Source organism: Nannospalax galili, unplaced genomic scaffold (genome assembly GCF_000622305.1).
Source record: "Nannospalax galili isolate Female #2095 unplaced genomic scaffold, S.galili_v1.0 scaffold1054, whole genome shotgun sequence".
In the NCBI taxonomy this organism is placed as follows: domain Eukaryota; kingdom Metazoa; phylum Chordata; class Mammalia; order Rodentia; family Spalacidae; genus Nannospalax; species Nannospalax galili.
Window position 1 is genome coordinate 774,828 of NW_008335006.1, and position 18,086 is coordinate 792,913.

Below are 18,086 nucleotides of genomic sequence, written 5' to 3' on the forward strand. Positions count from 1 at the left end.
TGGAAGGAGAGAGCTGACCTACATGGGTTGCCTAACCTCCCCATGCATACTGTGGTACATATGTGCACACATACATATGCATACACACTTAATAAATAAATTTAGTAAAAAATTTAAAATATATAGTTTAAGAAAAATAAATACTTACACACCATTCAACAAATATTTGTTGAAGGGTTACTATGTACATGGCAATTTAGTATTCATAGGGAGAAAATGATTCTTTCCTTCAGGAGCTTAAATTCTACATAAGGAAGATTTAAAATAAAAAGTAAGTAAACATCCTAATGCACTGATACATTAAGTGTTAGAGGTAAAGGTTAGTAGAGCAATGTAAGCAGGGCTGGGTTCAATGCAGTTGTTCCAAAAGTATGTCCAAAATTAGTTTTGAAATTTTCTTCAAAATATGGAGCCTATGTCTTCTCTCCTTGAGTAAGAGCCAGACTTAGTGATTTGTTTCTAACAAATAGAATATGCATTGATATCACTTCCAAGACTATGTTTTTAATTTTTCTTGATTTATTTAAATTTAAAAAATTAAGGCTAGATTTTTTAAAGATTGGAGAACTGCTGCAGAGTTCTGAGCAGAGGAATGTAGTGATGTTACCAAAAACAATCTAACACATGCATTAAAAAAGTATATAATATGCCATGTGTTTAAATTATTTTAGACAATATTTTATTGATACTCATAGATCAAATTATTTCATACTCTTTGACAATATAATAAATAGAAAGTAAAAGTATAGCCATAAGAAAAGATTCTTAAGGATTAGATATAAATAATACCACATTCATTGAAGTGGATAGAACTAATTATAATTTCTATCATATTACATAATTTAATCAAAGAATTGTTGGAGAAAAAGCAACAATTTCTAAAAGATTGTGTAGTTGTCAGCATGCACAACCTAGGCAAAGGCATGGTCTTTTGTTTGTCTTTTAGGGTCCTACCCTTATCTGTGTTTGTAGACAAGGCAGCGTGTTTTACTTAAAGAGTGTACTTTCGGGGCTGGAGAGATGGCTCAGCAGTTAAGAGCACTGACCACTCTTGCGGAGGACCTGGGTTCGATTCTCAGCACCCACATGGCAGCTACAATCCATCCTTAACTCCAGTTCCAGGGGAATCCGACACATTCTTCTGACCTTTGTCGCATTACATGACACGGGTGTACTCACATACATGCAGGCAATATACTCGTACACATAAAATAAAAATAATAAATTTTTAAAAAGAGCAAATGAAGAAAGATTTTTAAAAAAGAGTGTACTTTCTCAAAACTTATGAAAAAATTAATTTAATTTCCATGATGCTAAATCCAATTTCGTTAACTCTATTAACATGTCAACAGCTACAATAGAGTGGTTCAATCTTACCTGACACATGGCAATTTTTATATTTAGGAACATATTTTTTAAGGAGATTCTTCATATATGAATCTTTGGCCTCATCCAAAGCACACGTTCCATGATCACTTCTAAATAATGGATCAGCTCCATTCAAAAGAAGCAACTCTGCCACCTAGAAAAAGAAACAGAGTGCTTATATGATGGAGTCAAAAGGGTATATTGTGTCTGTGTGTGTGTGCGTGTGTGTGTGTGTGTGTTTCAAAAGTTAATATATATAGAGAAAGTTTTGTTTTGTTGAGACAGGGTCTCTCTGTAGTCCTAGCTGGCCTGGAACTCACTGTAGATCAGGTGGCCTCTGATCTTACAAAGATCTTCTTGATTCTGCCTCCTGAGTGCTGGGATTAAAGGTGTGCACCACCATACCCAGATAAAGGGTATATTATTGTAAATATGTGTTAGCCTAAAACTCTAAGCAACACTAAAGTGAGAGTCTGGGATTACCTATAAAATCTTTGTCCAATAAGGAAATTGCTATTGAGACATAATTTTTCTACAAAAAAAAAAAAAAACTGTTCTCTGACAAAAGAACCAAAATAAATAGAGAAGAAAAAGGAGAAAATAGAGTAAAAGGAATAAGGGGAAAGAAGGGACATGTTGTGATGAGAATGATATTTTTCCCTTCCAGTTTTCCTCCCCAAGCCCACAGCTTCAATCTAATCATGAGACAGACAATAGATTAACAGTTGGAAGACTTGGGAGTCCATAGGGAGTGCCAGATAGAGAGTATAGTTTTTCTTTTAGGAATACAAATTTGTTAAAAAAATGGATTGTGATGGTCACCTAACTGTGTGAATATATAAAAACAGCTGAATTGTGTAATTCTTATGAGTGAATTTTTAGTATATCAATTAAATATTAAAAATCATAGTTTTAAATGATTTTTCTTTGTATTTAATTTTCCCCCTCCTACATATATGCACATTTCTGTACAAATGTATGTTTGTGAATACATGTATAAACAAAAATGAATGACTTTGTAGGAAGTGATTGTAAACATAGTGAGTTTCACCCTTCAATATTTAGACCTCTTAGGAACACACTTTCACAAGACCATGAAATAGTATTACATAGTGTAGACTAGTAACTGCACTTACAGAATATCATACTCTCCAGACTGGCCCCAAACACACATTGTTACATGGAAGCCAGACTCTAACCATGGCTCACATATTCTCTTCCTTCTCTCTCTTTTTCCCTTTAAGCATTCACTTTGGGTAGTGCTTAGGCTAATTTCATAATTCTTACAGAATGTCCTGAGATGTTAATTACATTTTTTTCTGTTACTTTTACTTAATCCATTAATTTTGTATTTCCTTAAACTGGAAGTTAGCTTAAATGGAATGGATCAAGAGATGTGATCCTTATGTAATATTTTATATGTTTCTTACTTTTTGTCTTCTGCCTTAAAGAAAAAACAGTAAGTCCTGGAGTCTTAATTTATGAATAGAGGTAAGGATGCACAGTGTCAGTCCAAAGTGAAAAGAAAAGTTTCTCTTTCTTTGGCCTACAGAAATAAAATATTGATTGTATTTGAAATAATGGCATAATCAGATGCATAAACAAGAAGATGACAGCAGTAACAGAACTCCTAATAGTTCCTAGAAATGAAAAACATAAACACTAGAAAACCAAGCAGATTTAATGAAGAGCTTGGCACTGAAAACTTTCCCTAACCCCAACTAATCCCAAGCTCTGCTAGGATTTATTCACTCTTTTTTTTTTTTTTTTTTTTTTTTTTTTTTTTTTTCCCTGTAATCCCAGGTGGCCTGTAGACCCAGCTGACCTGGAACTCACTATGTGGATCAGGCTGGCCTTGAACTCAGAGATCCGCCTGCCTCTGCCTCCTGAGTGCTGGGATTAAAACCACACTTGGCGGTGTTTATTCACTCTTATTACTGTCATCACCTCAAGATTTTATTTCAAATGGTCTATATAATAAAATGGTACAAAGAATTTAAAGTCTGAAAATGTTAAGATTTAAATTCTAGTAGAGGACACATTCTAACTGGAAAAGATGTTGTATGTGGAGGAGAGGAAAAGATTCTTTAAAAATTACTAAGAATCAACAGCATAAATTCTGGGTTTTTTTTTTTTTTTTTTCGGTCTTTTTGAGACGGGTCTCCCTGTAGCCCCAGCTGTCCTGGAGCTCACTATGTAGACCAGGCTGGCCTTGAACTCACAGAGATCCGCCTGCCTCTGCCTCCCAAGTGCTGGGATTAAAGGTGTGCGCCACCACGCCCGGCCATGAATTCTGTTTTTTAAACTATTTTACAATGGGATTTAATGCTAGATACGGAAACAAAGCAATAGTATGTACAATTACATGAACATACAAGCCATACACAAGAACAAGCAAGTCATGACATCCCATAAACCCTAAACAGAAAACATAATCTTAAATTTCTTATGGAACCACAAAAAATCCAGGATAGCCAAAATAATCCTAATTAATAAAAGAACAGCTGAAGGTATCACCATCCCTGATTTTAATTTATTCTACAGAGCTACAATAACAAAGACAGCATTTGGCTGACACAGAAACAGACACATGGACCAATGGAATAGAATTGAGGACCAGATCTAAGTTCATTCATCTGTAGCCATCTTACTTTCAACAAGGAGGTCAAAAGTGTGTACTTTTGGAGAAAAGACAGCATCTTCAACAAATGGTGCTGGTCAAACTGGATAACTATATGCAGAAGAATGAAACTAGATCCTTATCTTTCAGCCCCCCTAAATCCCCACCACAAAATTCAACTCCAAATGGATCAAGGACTTTAACAGATGACCTGATACCCTGAGTCTGATAGAAGAGAAAGTAGGGAACACACTGGAACTTATAGGCACAGGAAAGGACTTTCTGAACAGAGCCCTAATAGCATAGGCATTAAGATTAACAACTGACAAATGGGAACACATGAAATTAAAAAGCCTGTTGAGCAAAGAACATCATAACTAAAGTGAAGAGACAGTCAACAGAATTGTAAAGAATCTTTATCAGATATTCATCTGACAGAGGGTTAGTATGTAGAGCATGCAAAGAATTCAAAAAGCAAACATCAAGAAAACAAACAATCCAATAAAAATTGGGACAAGGACCTAAGCAGAAAGTTCTCAAAAAAATAAACTGCAAATTGCTGAGAAATTTTTTTTTTAAATGCTCGACATCCTTAGTCATCAGGGAAATGCAAATTAAAACTACTTTGAGATTTCATCTTACCACAGTCAGAATAGCTAAAATCCAAAAAACAAACAATGACAAGTGCTGGTGAGGATGTGAGGAAAGGGGAACTCTTATTCACTGTTGATAGGAGTGCAAAATGATGCAGGCACTATGAAAATCAGTGTGGAAATTCCTCAAAAGGTAGAAAGAGATCTGCCATATGATGCAGCCATGCCACTCTTGGGCATACACCCAAAGGACTCTATATCCTTCTACAGAGATACCTGCTCATCCATGTTCATTGGGCTATATTCACAATATCCAGGAGATGGAAACAATGTCCATCAACTGAAGAGTAATAAAATGATACATTTACACAACAGAGTATTATTCACTTATTAAGAAAAATGAAATGGGGCTAGAGAGATTGTTCAATGGTTAAGAGCACTGACTGCTCTTGCAGAGGACCTGGGTTTAAGTCCCAGCAGGTAACGCCCATCTGTAACTCCAGTTCTCGGGGATTCAACACCTTCTGACCTCTGTGGGCATTGCAAGACACGGATGCACTTACACACATGCAGACAATATACTCATACATATAAAAATAATACATAAAATCTTTAAAAATGAAATGACTGAATGTACAGGTAAAAGGATGGAACTGGAAGCAAATACCCTGAGTGAGGTAACCCAGACCCAGAAAGACAAGTGTTACATGTTTTCTCTCCTATGTAGATGCTGGCATTGAATCTTTAGATATGTGTGTTTCATCTGGAAAATGCACAGAGGGGCCCAAGGTGGGGAGTTTTAAAGGGAGGGGAAATAAAATATAGTGTTATAAAGGGGGAAGGGGAATAACAAACAGGAAGGGTTAAATGGGGTAGAGAACACTGTGGAATAGGGAGTAGAAGGAGAGATAACTAATGTAAACGCCTTTTGGAAATTCACATGGGAACCCATTACTACTGTAAAAAGCTTCCTAAAATATAAACGTATACATGTATAAAAATAATTTAGATGGCATTACAACAGGGGGACAACGCCCAACTAGACACCACAGGCTAGGAAATAAAAAGCCCAGTGCCAGGAATGGATTACCTCTTTTGGAAGCATGGTAAAAGAGATATTTAATATTCACAAGAAATGTATTTGTTCTATAAACAAAAGCATGAAAGTACCTTATGATGTCCATTTATCACAGCATCATGTAGGGGAGTAATCTGGTACATTCCTTTGATATTTACATCTGCTCCACCCTTTAACAGTTCACGTACTATCCGATAAAATCCTCCAACACTAGCTTCATGAAGTGCTGTCCAACCTATTATATAAAATTTAATTAGACATTTTATTTGACATTGTAATGCTCTGTGCTTACTCTTAAAATAGTCTAGTTTCTTTAAAAGTATTCTGATTACATGATATTATATAGCATTGGGATAAGAGTATCTTGTATTATTTTGTGGATTCAAAAAATATGAGGAAGGGCTGGGGGTGTCACTCAGTTGGTAGAGTATCTAGCATGCATAAAGACTTATGTTCAATCTCTAGTACTACATAAGACAAGACATAGTGGCACATGCCTGTAATCCAAGCACATAGGAGGTGGGGAATCAGAAGTTCAAAGTCACATAGGGACTTTGCTACATAGAGAGCACAAGGTCAATCTTGGATACATGAGACCTTGTCTGAAAAAAAATATATATATATATATGAATATATACGAAGAAAAGCCAAATTCTTAACTCTCAACTCTGCTATGGAAAAATATGAAGACAAATGCTTTATTTTATTTTTATTTTCAATTGTGTGTGTGTGTGTGTGTGTGTGTGTGTGTGTGTCTGTGTGTCTGTGAGTATGTGCACATGAGTGCAGTGCCTGTGGAAGCCAGAGGCATAGAATCATCCTGGAACTGGAGTTACAGGCAGTTTTGAGTCGTCTGTTGTGGGTGCTGGGAATTACATTCAGGTTCTCTGCAGGAGCAGTATGCACTCTTAACCACTGAGCCATCTCTCCAGCCCAAGCAGTATTCTAATCTCCCCCAAATAAAAAATTATTATGTGTCAGTTATCAACTAATAGAGGATATTGGTTACAGGCTATTTTTCTTCAGAGAAGAGGGGAATAGTATTATTTCTAATTCAAAGTACAACCATAAAAATAGCTCAACCAGCAAGATCACATATCTGTCAGTTCAAACGCATGTTTTCTTTTTCTCCTTATTTGCAAAAACTATTTATAGTAATTAAAATAACAAACCATTTATCTTTGTATAAATATACTTTTCCTTTTTTAGTCAGATGTTATGCTATAGAATTATCTATTAATAAATCATATACTTTTAAAGCCTAAAATTTCATGTTAAAAGCATATTTAACTTACTCTTTTCATAAGTCTCTATCATAGTGTCTCATTCTAAGTATTCACATTTTTAGGCTAGGTAAATCTTTTTTGTTCTGTGTGTCATAGAATATTTAACAGCTCCCTCTAGCTTCAATCCACCAGACACAAGTGGCAACTCCTATTGTGGTATTAAATTTTTTTAAAGTTTGCAAAAATTCCCAAATGTTCCCTGAAGGAGAAAATAAACCCAGCTGAGAAACTATTACTATAAACATCACAGAAGGAGGTTCCTATAACATAAACTGTAGAGTCTTAAGGAAGTAATAAAGAGCACAAAAAATGCTAAATACATAGCTTGTATATTTTTTCTCTAAATTTTCATCCATATTCATTAAAATGTATATGGATGTTCAAAGCAATAATTATAACATTATCTTCTGACATTTACACTATATGTAAATGTAAGACAGATAATAGCTATTACATAAAAAATAAATGAACCTACATAAAATCAATATTCTTACAGTTTATATGAACTATACCAATATTAACTCAAAGAAAACTTTAAAACATTATAAATACATATAATCCCTAGAGACTGTAAATGAAAAAGAAAAAAGCAGAGTAAATACACAAAAATAATTAGAAAATATAGTCATCCTAAATCCAATCTTTTATATTAAGTATAAACTAATTACTCTAAGCTTCAATTAAAAGGCAGAGACTGGCAGTATGTTTTTTTTTTAATTATGTCATCTATGACAAGCATATTTTAAATAGATATAACAAATAATCAATAGATAAAAGATTAAGATCTTAATATGATATATAGTGGATTTCAGGTAATATGTATTACCAGCAATGAGAGTCATCCATAATAACATGAGTGATACTAAGATCAAAACTACATGTATATGTATACATATAAAAGCATACAAACATGGCTTCAAAATATTTGGAACAAAAACTGGCATAATTGAAGAGAGAAACAATTCCACAAGCATAGCTGTAAATGTATTAACAACTCTCTAGAAAATGACAGATCAGGCAGATAAAAATTCATTAAAGACATAAATGATCTAAACTACATTACTGACATGAAAGAGAGAGAGAGAAAGAAAGAAAGAAAGAAAGAAAGAAAGAAAGAAAGAAGAAAGAAAGAAAGAAAGATCAGTACTAGAAAGATACCAAGAGAGATATCAACATGATGCCAAGAAAGATACCAATATGGCTAAGCTGGTAAAGGTTCTTGGTGCACAAACTTGGCAAGTTGAGTTCCATCCCTGGAACCCATGTAAAGGTAGAAAGAGAAAATGATTATGCAAAGTTGTCTCTGACCGCTGCATGCACACCAATAAACACATACACAAGAATAATATTTAAAGATATCAAGAGAATCCCTAAATATTTTTAAATTAAACAACTTCTGATAAAATCACCATTTTTTCACATTTTCTGAGTCCAATTTGAGGAGTTTCCAGGAAATTTCTACTATTGTCTTACTTCAGAGACAGAGCCCATCTCAAGTTGGGCCTTCCTTAACTTGAGCTCTTTCTGTGCAGTGTCCTGAGGAGGAGCTAGAGAGATGATTGAACAGTTAACAGCATAAATTGCTCTTGTGGAGGACCCAAGTTCAGTTTCCAGCACCCATAACAGGAGGCTCACAACTACCTGTAACTAGAGTTCAAGAGGCCTTCAGTGCACAGATATACACACAAACACACACACATACACATAAGAAAATAACAAAAACAAAAACAAAAACAAAAATCACTGCCTGGGTTTACAGTTGCAGCTGATGGTCCAAGCAGCCCATCAATACTAAGCACCCCATCCTTGCTGCCAGAAGTAGTGCACCCACCCATACCAAAATAATGGCTCAACAGAGCTGCACTACCTTTACACAGCTCCCAGAAAGTGATAAATACCTTGCCTTTGCTGCTGTGCCTGCCACACCAGAGGCACCAAGAATCAAATGTTGCCTATGACAGCTACATCCCAATTGTTGGAGAAATCCAGTGATCTCCTACTGCCTAGGCATCACTGATGTTGACTGTAACTGAAGAAGCTACATAGCAACCACACTTCTACATTTACCTAGAGCAAATCAAATATACTCTAGTCAAGTAATCCACTAGGACACATCACTTGGAGAAAGGTTTTTGCAACAAAAAGCAAAATTATTGAAAAACAACTGAACAAATATCAACACAGGGACACAAGAAACATGGTTAAAGGGCTGGGAATTTAGCTTAATGGTAGGGCCCTTCCCTTGCTTAACAAGCTCAAGGCCCTGGGTTTGGTCTTCAGCTCTGGGGGAAAAAAAAGACAAAATAACAAGAAACATTGTGGGAAAAACACAGTAACTCTATAACAAAAGACCCTTAAAAAAGAAATTGATGAGATGTATGAAAAAGAATTCAAGGAAACTCAAGGAGATAAAAGAGAATGCAGATGATTCAATTAAACTTCACAAATAACTCATGACCTGAATAAAAAAATTAACAAAGAGAAATTAATATAAAAAAAGAAACAAATAGGGTGGAGGAGATGGCTCAGTGGGAAAAATGCAACTACTGTCAAGCCTGATGACCCACATGCTGGAAAGAGAACTGACTCTTGCAAGTTGTCTCTGACCTCTACCATGTGCCATGCATGTGCACACACATAAATAAATACACACATATACACAGGTGTGCACAGATAAAATAAATAAATATTAATGTAATGAAAGTCTTAAATTTTTAAAAAAGAATCAAACAGAAACCTTAGACTTGAATAAATGAAAATTTAAAGATTCTCAGCAACAAGCTAGGTCAAACAAAAGAGAATTTTTGATCTTGAAGATAGGTCTTCTGACATAACCTAGTCAGATAAAGAGGGGTAAAATGAAAGGTGAGGTGGAAAGGGATGTAGGAGAGAAGAAAAAATAAAAGAATGAAGAAAGGCAAAGAGACTTATGAGACACTAAGCAAACATATATGTACATCATGGATATTATAGAAGAAGTAAAAAATAAAACATGTTTAACAAAACAACAATTGAAATTTTTCTGAGCTTAGAAAAAACACAGAAATACAAAAGCTCGAAGGGATCCAATTATATTTGACCAAAATGGTGTTTTCTAAGATATATTATATTCAAATCATCAAGACAAAGAATTCTAAAATCAGCAAAATAAAAGCATTAAGCCACATATAAAGCAATTCCCTACTAGACCAATAATAGATTTCTCAGCAGAAATCTTATAGGCTAAAAGAAAATGGGCTTATATATTCAAAAATTCCTAAAGGAAAATACTGCCAACCATGAATATGATCCTAACAACGCTAGCCTTCATAAATAAAGAGGAAAACTTTCCAAGGGAAGCAAAAACTGAGAGGCTTCATCACCACTGAACTGGCCTTACAGAACAATTATTAAGTGAGTTCAACATTTAGAAGGATGGTATCTATTATTATGATACATAATAAAAATGAAAAAATTATATATATTCTCTACCATAAGTAAATAAAACTAGAACTCAACACAAAGAACTTTAGATATTGTACAGATACATGGAAATTAAATAGGATGCTCTGGAATTATCAACAGGTCAATGAAGAAATCAGAAGGGAAAACTTTTAATGTTGAGTCAAATGAAAATGGAAACATAACATGCCACGACCTATTGGAATACAGCAAAAGAGAGACACTTGTAAGAATAAAGACCTAGCAGGTGGAGAGATGGCTCAGGCATTAGGCTGAGGATCTGAGTTTTGGGTTTCAGCACCAACATGGCAGCTAACAGTCAAAACTCCAGTTCCATGGGAATAATGCCCTCTTCTGGCCTACAGCAGCTTTGCATGCACATGTGTGCATTTACATGCAGGTAAAACACTCAAACACATAAAATATAGAGTTAGAACCAGCTTACCCTGTCTCCATAGGGCAACCTTGGACCTAGGCCCCCTCCTGCTGCCTCTGCCAAAGAGTGTCTGACTAGCTGCAGTCTCCGAAGTAAGTCAGATCCCACCCACTGGGTCACAATCCTAATTTGGGCCCAGCCCCATCTGCACAGCTCTGGGGCTCACATCTACCCTGTTTACCTAGGTAGAACCAGTCATCCCATCCCCATGGGCCCTCTTGGGGACTAGGCTCCTTCCCACTGTCCCTGCCCGAGAGCTCCTTACTAGTTTCAGTCTCCTAAGCAAGTGAGGTTCTGCCCACAGGGTCATGCCCATGCTTTGGGACCAGCCCCAATGCTGAAACTGTTAGAAGAAAATATAGGCAGTACCCTACAAAATACAGGTGCAGGGAAGGACTTTCTAAATTGGACAGCAGTTGCTCAGAAATTAAGGTCAACAATCAACAAGTGGAACCTCATTAAACTAAAAAGCTTCTGTAGCGCAAATAAAATAACCAATCAAGTGAAGAGGAAGCCCCCAGAGGCAGAGAAACTATTCACCAGCTACACATTTGACAGAGGATTAAGATTCAGAATATACAAAGAACTCAAAAAACAAACAATCAAGCAAACAAATTACTGAATTAAAATATAGGTTTTGGATATGAACAGAGAGATTCAAGAGAAGAAATAAATATGGCTAAGAAAAAAGTGTTAAGTGTTTAACACCCTCGGTAATTAAGGAAATAAAAACTACTTTAAGATTTCATCTTACCCCAGTCAGAATGCCCAAGATTAAGGGAACAAATGACACCAAATGCTGTCAAGGATGCGGGGAAAGGGGACTGCTCATTCATTGCTGGGATTGCAAACTGGTGGAACCACTGTGGAAATCAGTGTGGAGAACTTTTAAAAACCTAAAAATAAATCTACCATATGATCAGGTTATACCACTCCTTGATGAGTCCCAAAAGACTCATCCTACTGTAGAGATATTTGTGCAGCCATGTTTGTGGCTGTTCTTTCCACAATAGCTAAGAAATGTACACAACCTAATGCCCCACAACTGATGAATGGATAATCAAAATGCGGTATAGTTACACAATGCAATGGTGTTCTACTCAGTGGTAAAGAAAAATGAAATCATGAAATTTGCAGGTAATGGATGGAACCAGAAACTGTTATGCTTAGTGAAATAACACAGACTCAGAAAAGTGATATATGTTCTCTCTCATTTGTGGATCTTAGCTCCAAATCCTTATATGTGAGCATATGCCCTGATGTAACCACAGGAGCCAGGAAAATGGAAAGTAACCATGGAGGTAAAGGGAGAGAGGCATTCAAGAGAGGATAGTAAGAGACCATTTTTATCAAGGCAGAAATGAGGAAAATGGGGGTCCTGGGAAGGGAGGGCTAAACATGGAGAGTGAAAGAAGAGACTAGTAGTCTAACTTATTTCACAGTTCCAGTCATTTTCCTGAAACTCACAATTTCATTTTTCTATATGGCTGAATAAAATCCCAGTGTATACATGCACCATATTTTTATTATCCACTCATCTGTTGATGCACATAGGGGCTGATTCCATTTCCTAGCAACTGTCACTAGAGTAGGGTCAGAGATCACCAGACTACTTTCATGTACTAACCATGCCCATATGTACCACATGTCACAGCTCACAGGTTACATTGTTTTGGGGCCTTGTACTGTAATGCCTTCCCATTCCCTGAGTTCTCTTAAGGACCTTCAAAGAAAACTCCTTGTTTTGTCTGGGTTGGCTGAAGTTTACTTTATGCACACCCTTCATCCCCTACCTCAACATAAAGCTGTGGACTTTATTTTGCTTGAGAAGATTCATGCCTCTCTACAACAGCAATCCTCTCCTTTCCCTATTTAAAACCTTACAATATGGTAGCTCTACTTTTTGGATTTTTTTAAAAGAAACTTCTACACTGATTTTCATATCTTGCTAGTAGTTTTTGTATTGTAGGGCTAAAAATAAACCTGGGCAAACTTGCTAAACTATTGTTAACTTAAAGACAGATCATAGGTACATAGCTAGATAGAGATAGATAGATGATAGATGGATAGATAGATAGATGATAGATAGATAGATGATAGATAGATGATAGAGATGATTGATAGGATAGATATATTAATTGAGATAGATGTTAGAAGATAGATGATAGGTAGGTAGGTAGGTAGGTACATAGGTAGGTAGATAGATAGATAGATAGATAGATAGATAGATAGGTAGAATTTTAAACAAATATTTCTGATGAAAATGGCTTGCAGACAATTCTTTGGAAACTCTGCTCTCTCTCCCTAATTATGAAGGGTATGATAGTCAGAAATTTTTTTAAAAATGTGGTAAGATACAAAGGAGAAAGTAAAGTAGATAGTAAGAGTTTAAGAAGCCTGGAAAATAAAAATAAGTTTTTCATGAAGGTCATGACGAAGTGCCTGGGGGCAGTGAGCAAACTGCTGAAGACAAGCAACAGTCACTAAGAGTGTTAATGTTGCCATAAAAAAGAAGGTAAGGAAAAAAATGCATGAAGACATGATCCATAAAGTCAAAGTTAGCTGTAGCTAGAGCCATTCTTGACTTCAAACAGGTAGACAGCAAGTATTGAAGAAAGAATCTCTTAAAATCTCTTAAAATTAAGAGAGTAAGTTTTTTGCAAGCAAATAAGCAAGGTTTATAGGATCTTGGTGATTAATCTGAGTATAAGATTTAAGGACTGGCAAGATGGTTCAGCAGGAAAGGGCACTTACTGCCAAACCTGATGACCTCTTAAATTTAATCCTAGGGTCCCACATAGTGGAAAGAGAGAATTGACTCCCACAAGTTGTCCTCTGATCTCCACATGCATGCTGTAGCACATGTGTGTGCATGAATGCACACATAATAAAAAATGAAAATAATGTAAATTAGAATAACATCCTGTTAAAACCATGACTACATTGCTGATGCAGTCCTTGTTAATCTAAGTCCTGGAGGAGCAGCTGGTTGTCCACGAAATGTGCTATGTCATCTCTACCACCAACTTCCCACTGCTGCATGAACTGAGAAAATCTAAAAACAAAAGAAAAAATATAGCCACTCCAAGGCACCTTCCAGACTGGTCCAGTGCTATTCAGTACTAAGTTTTCATGTATCTTTAACGAGTAACTCTTCTCCAGAGAAAAACAAAGATTTTCCCTACAAAGAATGTGCCACAAACCCAGTCACAAAGAAAGATTGCTTTCTGAGCAATCTATCCACCATCTACTTCATACTCTTTGCATTTCCCTGGCCACTACTCCTTCTGTATATCTGACATTATGAAATTCTCTCATAGTTCATTCAGTATACTGTCAGTTTCTTCCCGCTGGGTTCCCATCTTACCTCCATTCATAATTAAGCCTCATATTAACAATGACCTTGCAAAGCCAGCCCTAGGAATCATCCTTCCTTCTGCATAATGCCACTTCACATGACCCACCTGGCATAATATTTAAAGGAGAAAGTTAATGCTATACCATCCAGCTTATTCTCTCCCTTGGGAGATAATAAAGAGCTACTTAAACAAGAAATTACCAGAAAGCTCTCTGGTTAGGCTCACGTTATTATACTTTCATAGGGGCAGTTCAGTTAAAACTACAAATGACTCTCCAGACAACTGTGTGTGGTAACCCTGACTTACCAGCGTAACTTGGCTGATTGACTTTTCCACCATTTTTTATGCAATGGTGAACCAAATCAGCATCGTTATGCAGAACAGCTCTATACAGTAAATTCTCTCCAAAAATGTTTCTCCGGTTTATGTTAGAAAGACTCATGTTATAAATCTTCTTTTTCACTAAAATAAGAGAAAGAACAAAAGAAAAAAAAATCCTTATTTGAAAATCAGAAGGAAGAGACTATAAATGTACTCAGTACTGGAAGAAGGGCAAGTTATATTATGAAAGAGTATTTTATCTATTAACTCAATTATAATGTTATCTAAATCCAAAAGTAGAAAAGGCTGTTTAAAAATATTTATACTAAATTAAAACTCATCATACACAGCATAGATTGATTAAAACCTCACGAAAGTGCTCATATAAGATGACAGATTTTCTTGAAAATTCTAGGGAAGTAATTATTTAAATCTAGAATCATTCATTACCTGCTATAGTTTGACCATGCCCCAAAGGCCAAAGTCTAATAAAGCTATGAGGAGACTATCTCTGTGCCATATAAGGAAAATGCAAAAACTAACCCCAGAAATACCAGAAATGGAATTGATATATTTTCTCTTTAATAAAAATAACTAAACTGAATTAAAGAATGGTGGTCTAGGTTTTTTCAATAGTTTTGATTTACTACACCAGGCAAGGCACAATTAAAACCATTTTCCAGATGATACAAACCAAGTACCAATTCCTTATTATGTCCTTAAAACTACTGAAACTCTTCATGTGCATTCTCCAAATACCTTTAATTCTTGGGGACAATATTCAATGGACTTCTGAATTTCAAGACAATTTGACGATAGATTTTCCTATTTTGATCCAGCTAATCTACCTCAGATAAAAACTTCATAAACGTGAACAGACATGGTGGCACTGTCTTGTAATCCCAGGAGTAAGGAAGGCTGAGGAAGGAGAATCACAAGTTCCAGACTAGCTTAACCACATAGCACTACCCAGCAAGGCCCTATTTCAAAAACAAAAAACACAAAAACCAAAATAAAACCTTGTAAAAGTAACTGAGTAATGCAGAACATTTCTTAATGGTCTGTACTTTCACTAGCTTGTTTTTTATTTTGCTCCCTCTGTTAGGTCTCCCTGCAAAACAAACTTAATTGGTACCCTTATTTTAGTCTACCTTCCTTCCTGTACCTAAGAATACAAACCATCCTCCCACTATAATATGTATGCCGATCAAGAAACAAAAACAGTTCCTCTAAAATATGTCTGCATCAATGGTACTTGCTATGATAATTATGTAATTTGTTAAAAATAACAAATTAAGACACAAGCCACAATTTTGCTAAGTTGTGGAAGATACTCACTTCGAGTGACTTGTCCTCCCAGGGTAGACAACTAGAAAACCAGACAAAAATACCTGCAGGATTTATTTGCAAACATCAGAAAACCAGCACTTCAGATCTATGACCCTGAGTACACAGAAACTAATGCAGTGAGATCACCATGGCTTTCTGTCTGGATGCATTTTACAGAGCACAGTGATGCAGAGGAAGGGAGTTGCAAATTAAGGTGATCCTACTAATCTTAGGAGACTATTAGAATTTGGGAGGCTGTGGTCTAGAATTTAATTGCAAAGTAGGGTGCCATAGATAAGAGAGTGGAGAAAAAGCACTGGAAATCTACATAAAGGGTTCCTTGAGTCATTATCTAAATAAACTGCTCACATATAAGAGGAGTCTTGGGCTAGGGAGACCGGTCAGGGGGTGAAGTGCTTGCTATGCCAGGATGAGGACCTTGGTTTGGATCCCCTGCACCCATGGGCTGTACATGGGCTGGGCGTGGTGGCTCACGCCTTTAATCCCAGCACTCGGGAGGCAGAGGCAGGAGGATCTCTATGAGTTCAAGGCCAGCCTGGTCTACATAGTGAGTTCCAGGACAGCTGGGGCTACAGGGAGACCCTCTCTCAAAAATACCAAAAAAAAAAAAAGTTGAACATGGTGGCACATGCCTGTAATCCCAGAAATGGGGAGGTAGAGACTGAATCTGGCCGAAACAGAGAGTTTCAGGTTCAATGAAAGGCCCTGTCTCAAAAAATAAGGCAGAGAACAATAGGGTAAGATATGTGACCTCAACCTCTGGTCTCCACATGGACACAAATGGGTACACACACCTGCATATACACAGGTACACACACACACACACACACACACACAGCCCTCAACCTCCTACCCTGACAGACACACACAAAGAGGAGTCACCATAAAGCTGGGCAAACAACTAACAAGGAACTCTAAAACTGTCAATGCTCAAGCAGGGCTGGGAGACATTCATTCCTAGTGACCTAAATACAAAGATCTTATAGAAGAGCAAGGACATTTAAAGAGACCCTGAATGGTCATGTCTCAGTATTATCTACTCAAGGCTCAACACTACACTTGCCTAAGAAGGTTTTTAATAAAGTAATAAACAGCTAAGTTAATCTTCATGTAACTTAACTGTCAACATTTTGTATTCATTTGTTCTCTGTTATACTGCCCTTGCGCCTCTAAAAGAATCACTTTTTCATGTATGTGTGGGTCTATTTCTGAACTCTATTTTATTCCATTGGTCTAATTCCCATATTAATGCCAATTCCATGTTATTTTTATTATAGCTAAATAATTCTTGAAGTCTGATCATGCGAGCCCTCATACTTTGTCATTTTTTTCTGAGTCATTTTGCTGTTCTAGGTCTTTTGCATTTATGAATGGTAAAGGAAGGGAAGAGGAGGGGAGGGGAGAAAGGAAGAGGAAGGAAAAGGGGGGAGGAGAGGGAAAGGAGAGGGAAAGGGAGGAGAGGAGAGGAAAAGAGGGCTAGGGAGATGATTCAGTCAGTAAAATGCTTGCCTAGAAAATACAAAGAACTGAGTTCAATCCCCAGAATCCACGTTAAAAAAAGAAAAGACAGGGATATTGGCACAATTGTACTTCCTGCACTGTGAAGGCAGATCCCCGTGCCTTGCTGGCTAGTGAATTTAGTTTACTTGGCAATTTCCAAGACAATAAGAGACCCTGTTTCAAATTTTTAAAAAGTGGGCAGCACCTGAGGAATGACACTCAAGGTTGTAATCTGGCCTTGACATGTACCCACACATGCATCTGCACATGGATGAACACACACACACACACACACACACACACACACACACACACAAAATGATAAAGGAAAAGGAAAAGACAATACGATCTCTTCATGGCTTTTGATTGGGATCATATTTTTTTTTAAATTGAGAAGTAAACTGTGGTGAGTCACCTGTCCTCTTGTTCAAGAAGGACATGGAGACTCCATCAGATGGACTTGAACCAGTGTCCAGTCTACAAAGGGTCAACTCAGAGGAAACATTTCCTCCATGCTTCCAAGTGAAGCCAGGCATGGCTGAGTAGGACCTTTGACTTATCTTCACATAGATGGAACTGGTAAAAGAAAGGAGCCAGGGGCTCCTTCCAAGCCCATATAACCCCTGAGGAACAGATTCTCAAATGACCTTAAGTGTAAAAATAAATTGATTTATTTAGGCCAACTATACGGTCTTAAACACCCAAAAGGAAAGTATAACCAAAGAGTAAAGCCA

At 36.6% G+C, this 18,086-nt stretch overlaps 1 protein-coding gene across 5 annotated transcripts in view; it reads right to left on the reverse strand.

The window, feature by feature from the left end:
- Ankrd31 (ankyrin repeat domain 31) overlaps positions 1-18,086 on the reverse strand; it is a 193,906-nt gene that overhangs the window by 121,964 nt on the left and 53,856 nt on the right. For all 5 annotated transcript variants that reach the window (XM_029561906.1, XM_029561905.1, XM_029561909.1 and 2 more), the window contains exons 7-9: positions 14,488-14,643; positions 5,752-5,894; positions 1,378-1,522 (exon numbers count right to left, since the gene is read on the reverse strand). In XM_029561906.1, the coding sequence (XP_029417766.1) occupies positions 1,378-1,522; positions 5,752-5,894; positions 14,488-14,643 (444 nt within the window). The remainder of the gene's footprint in view (positions 1-1,377; positions 1,523-5,751; positions 5,895-14,487; positions 14,644-18,086) is intronic.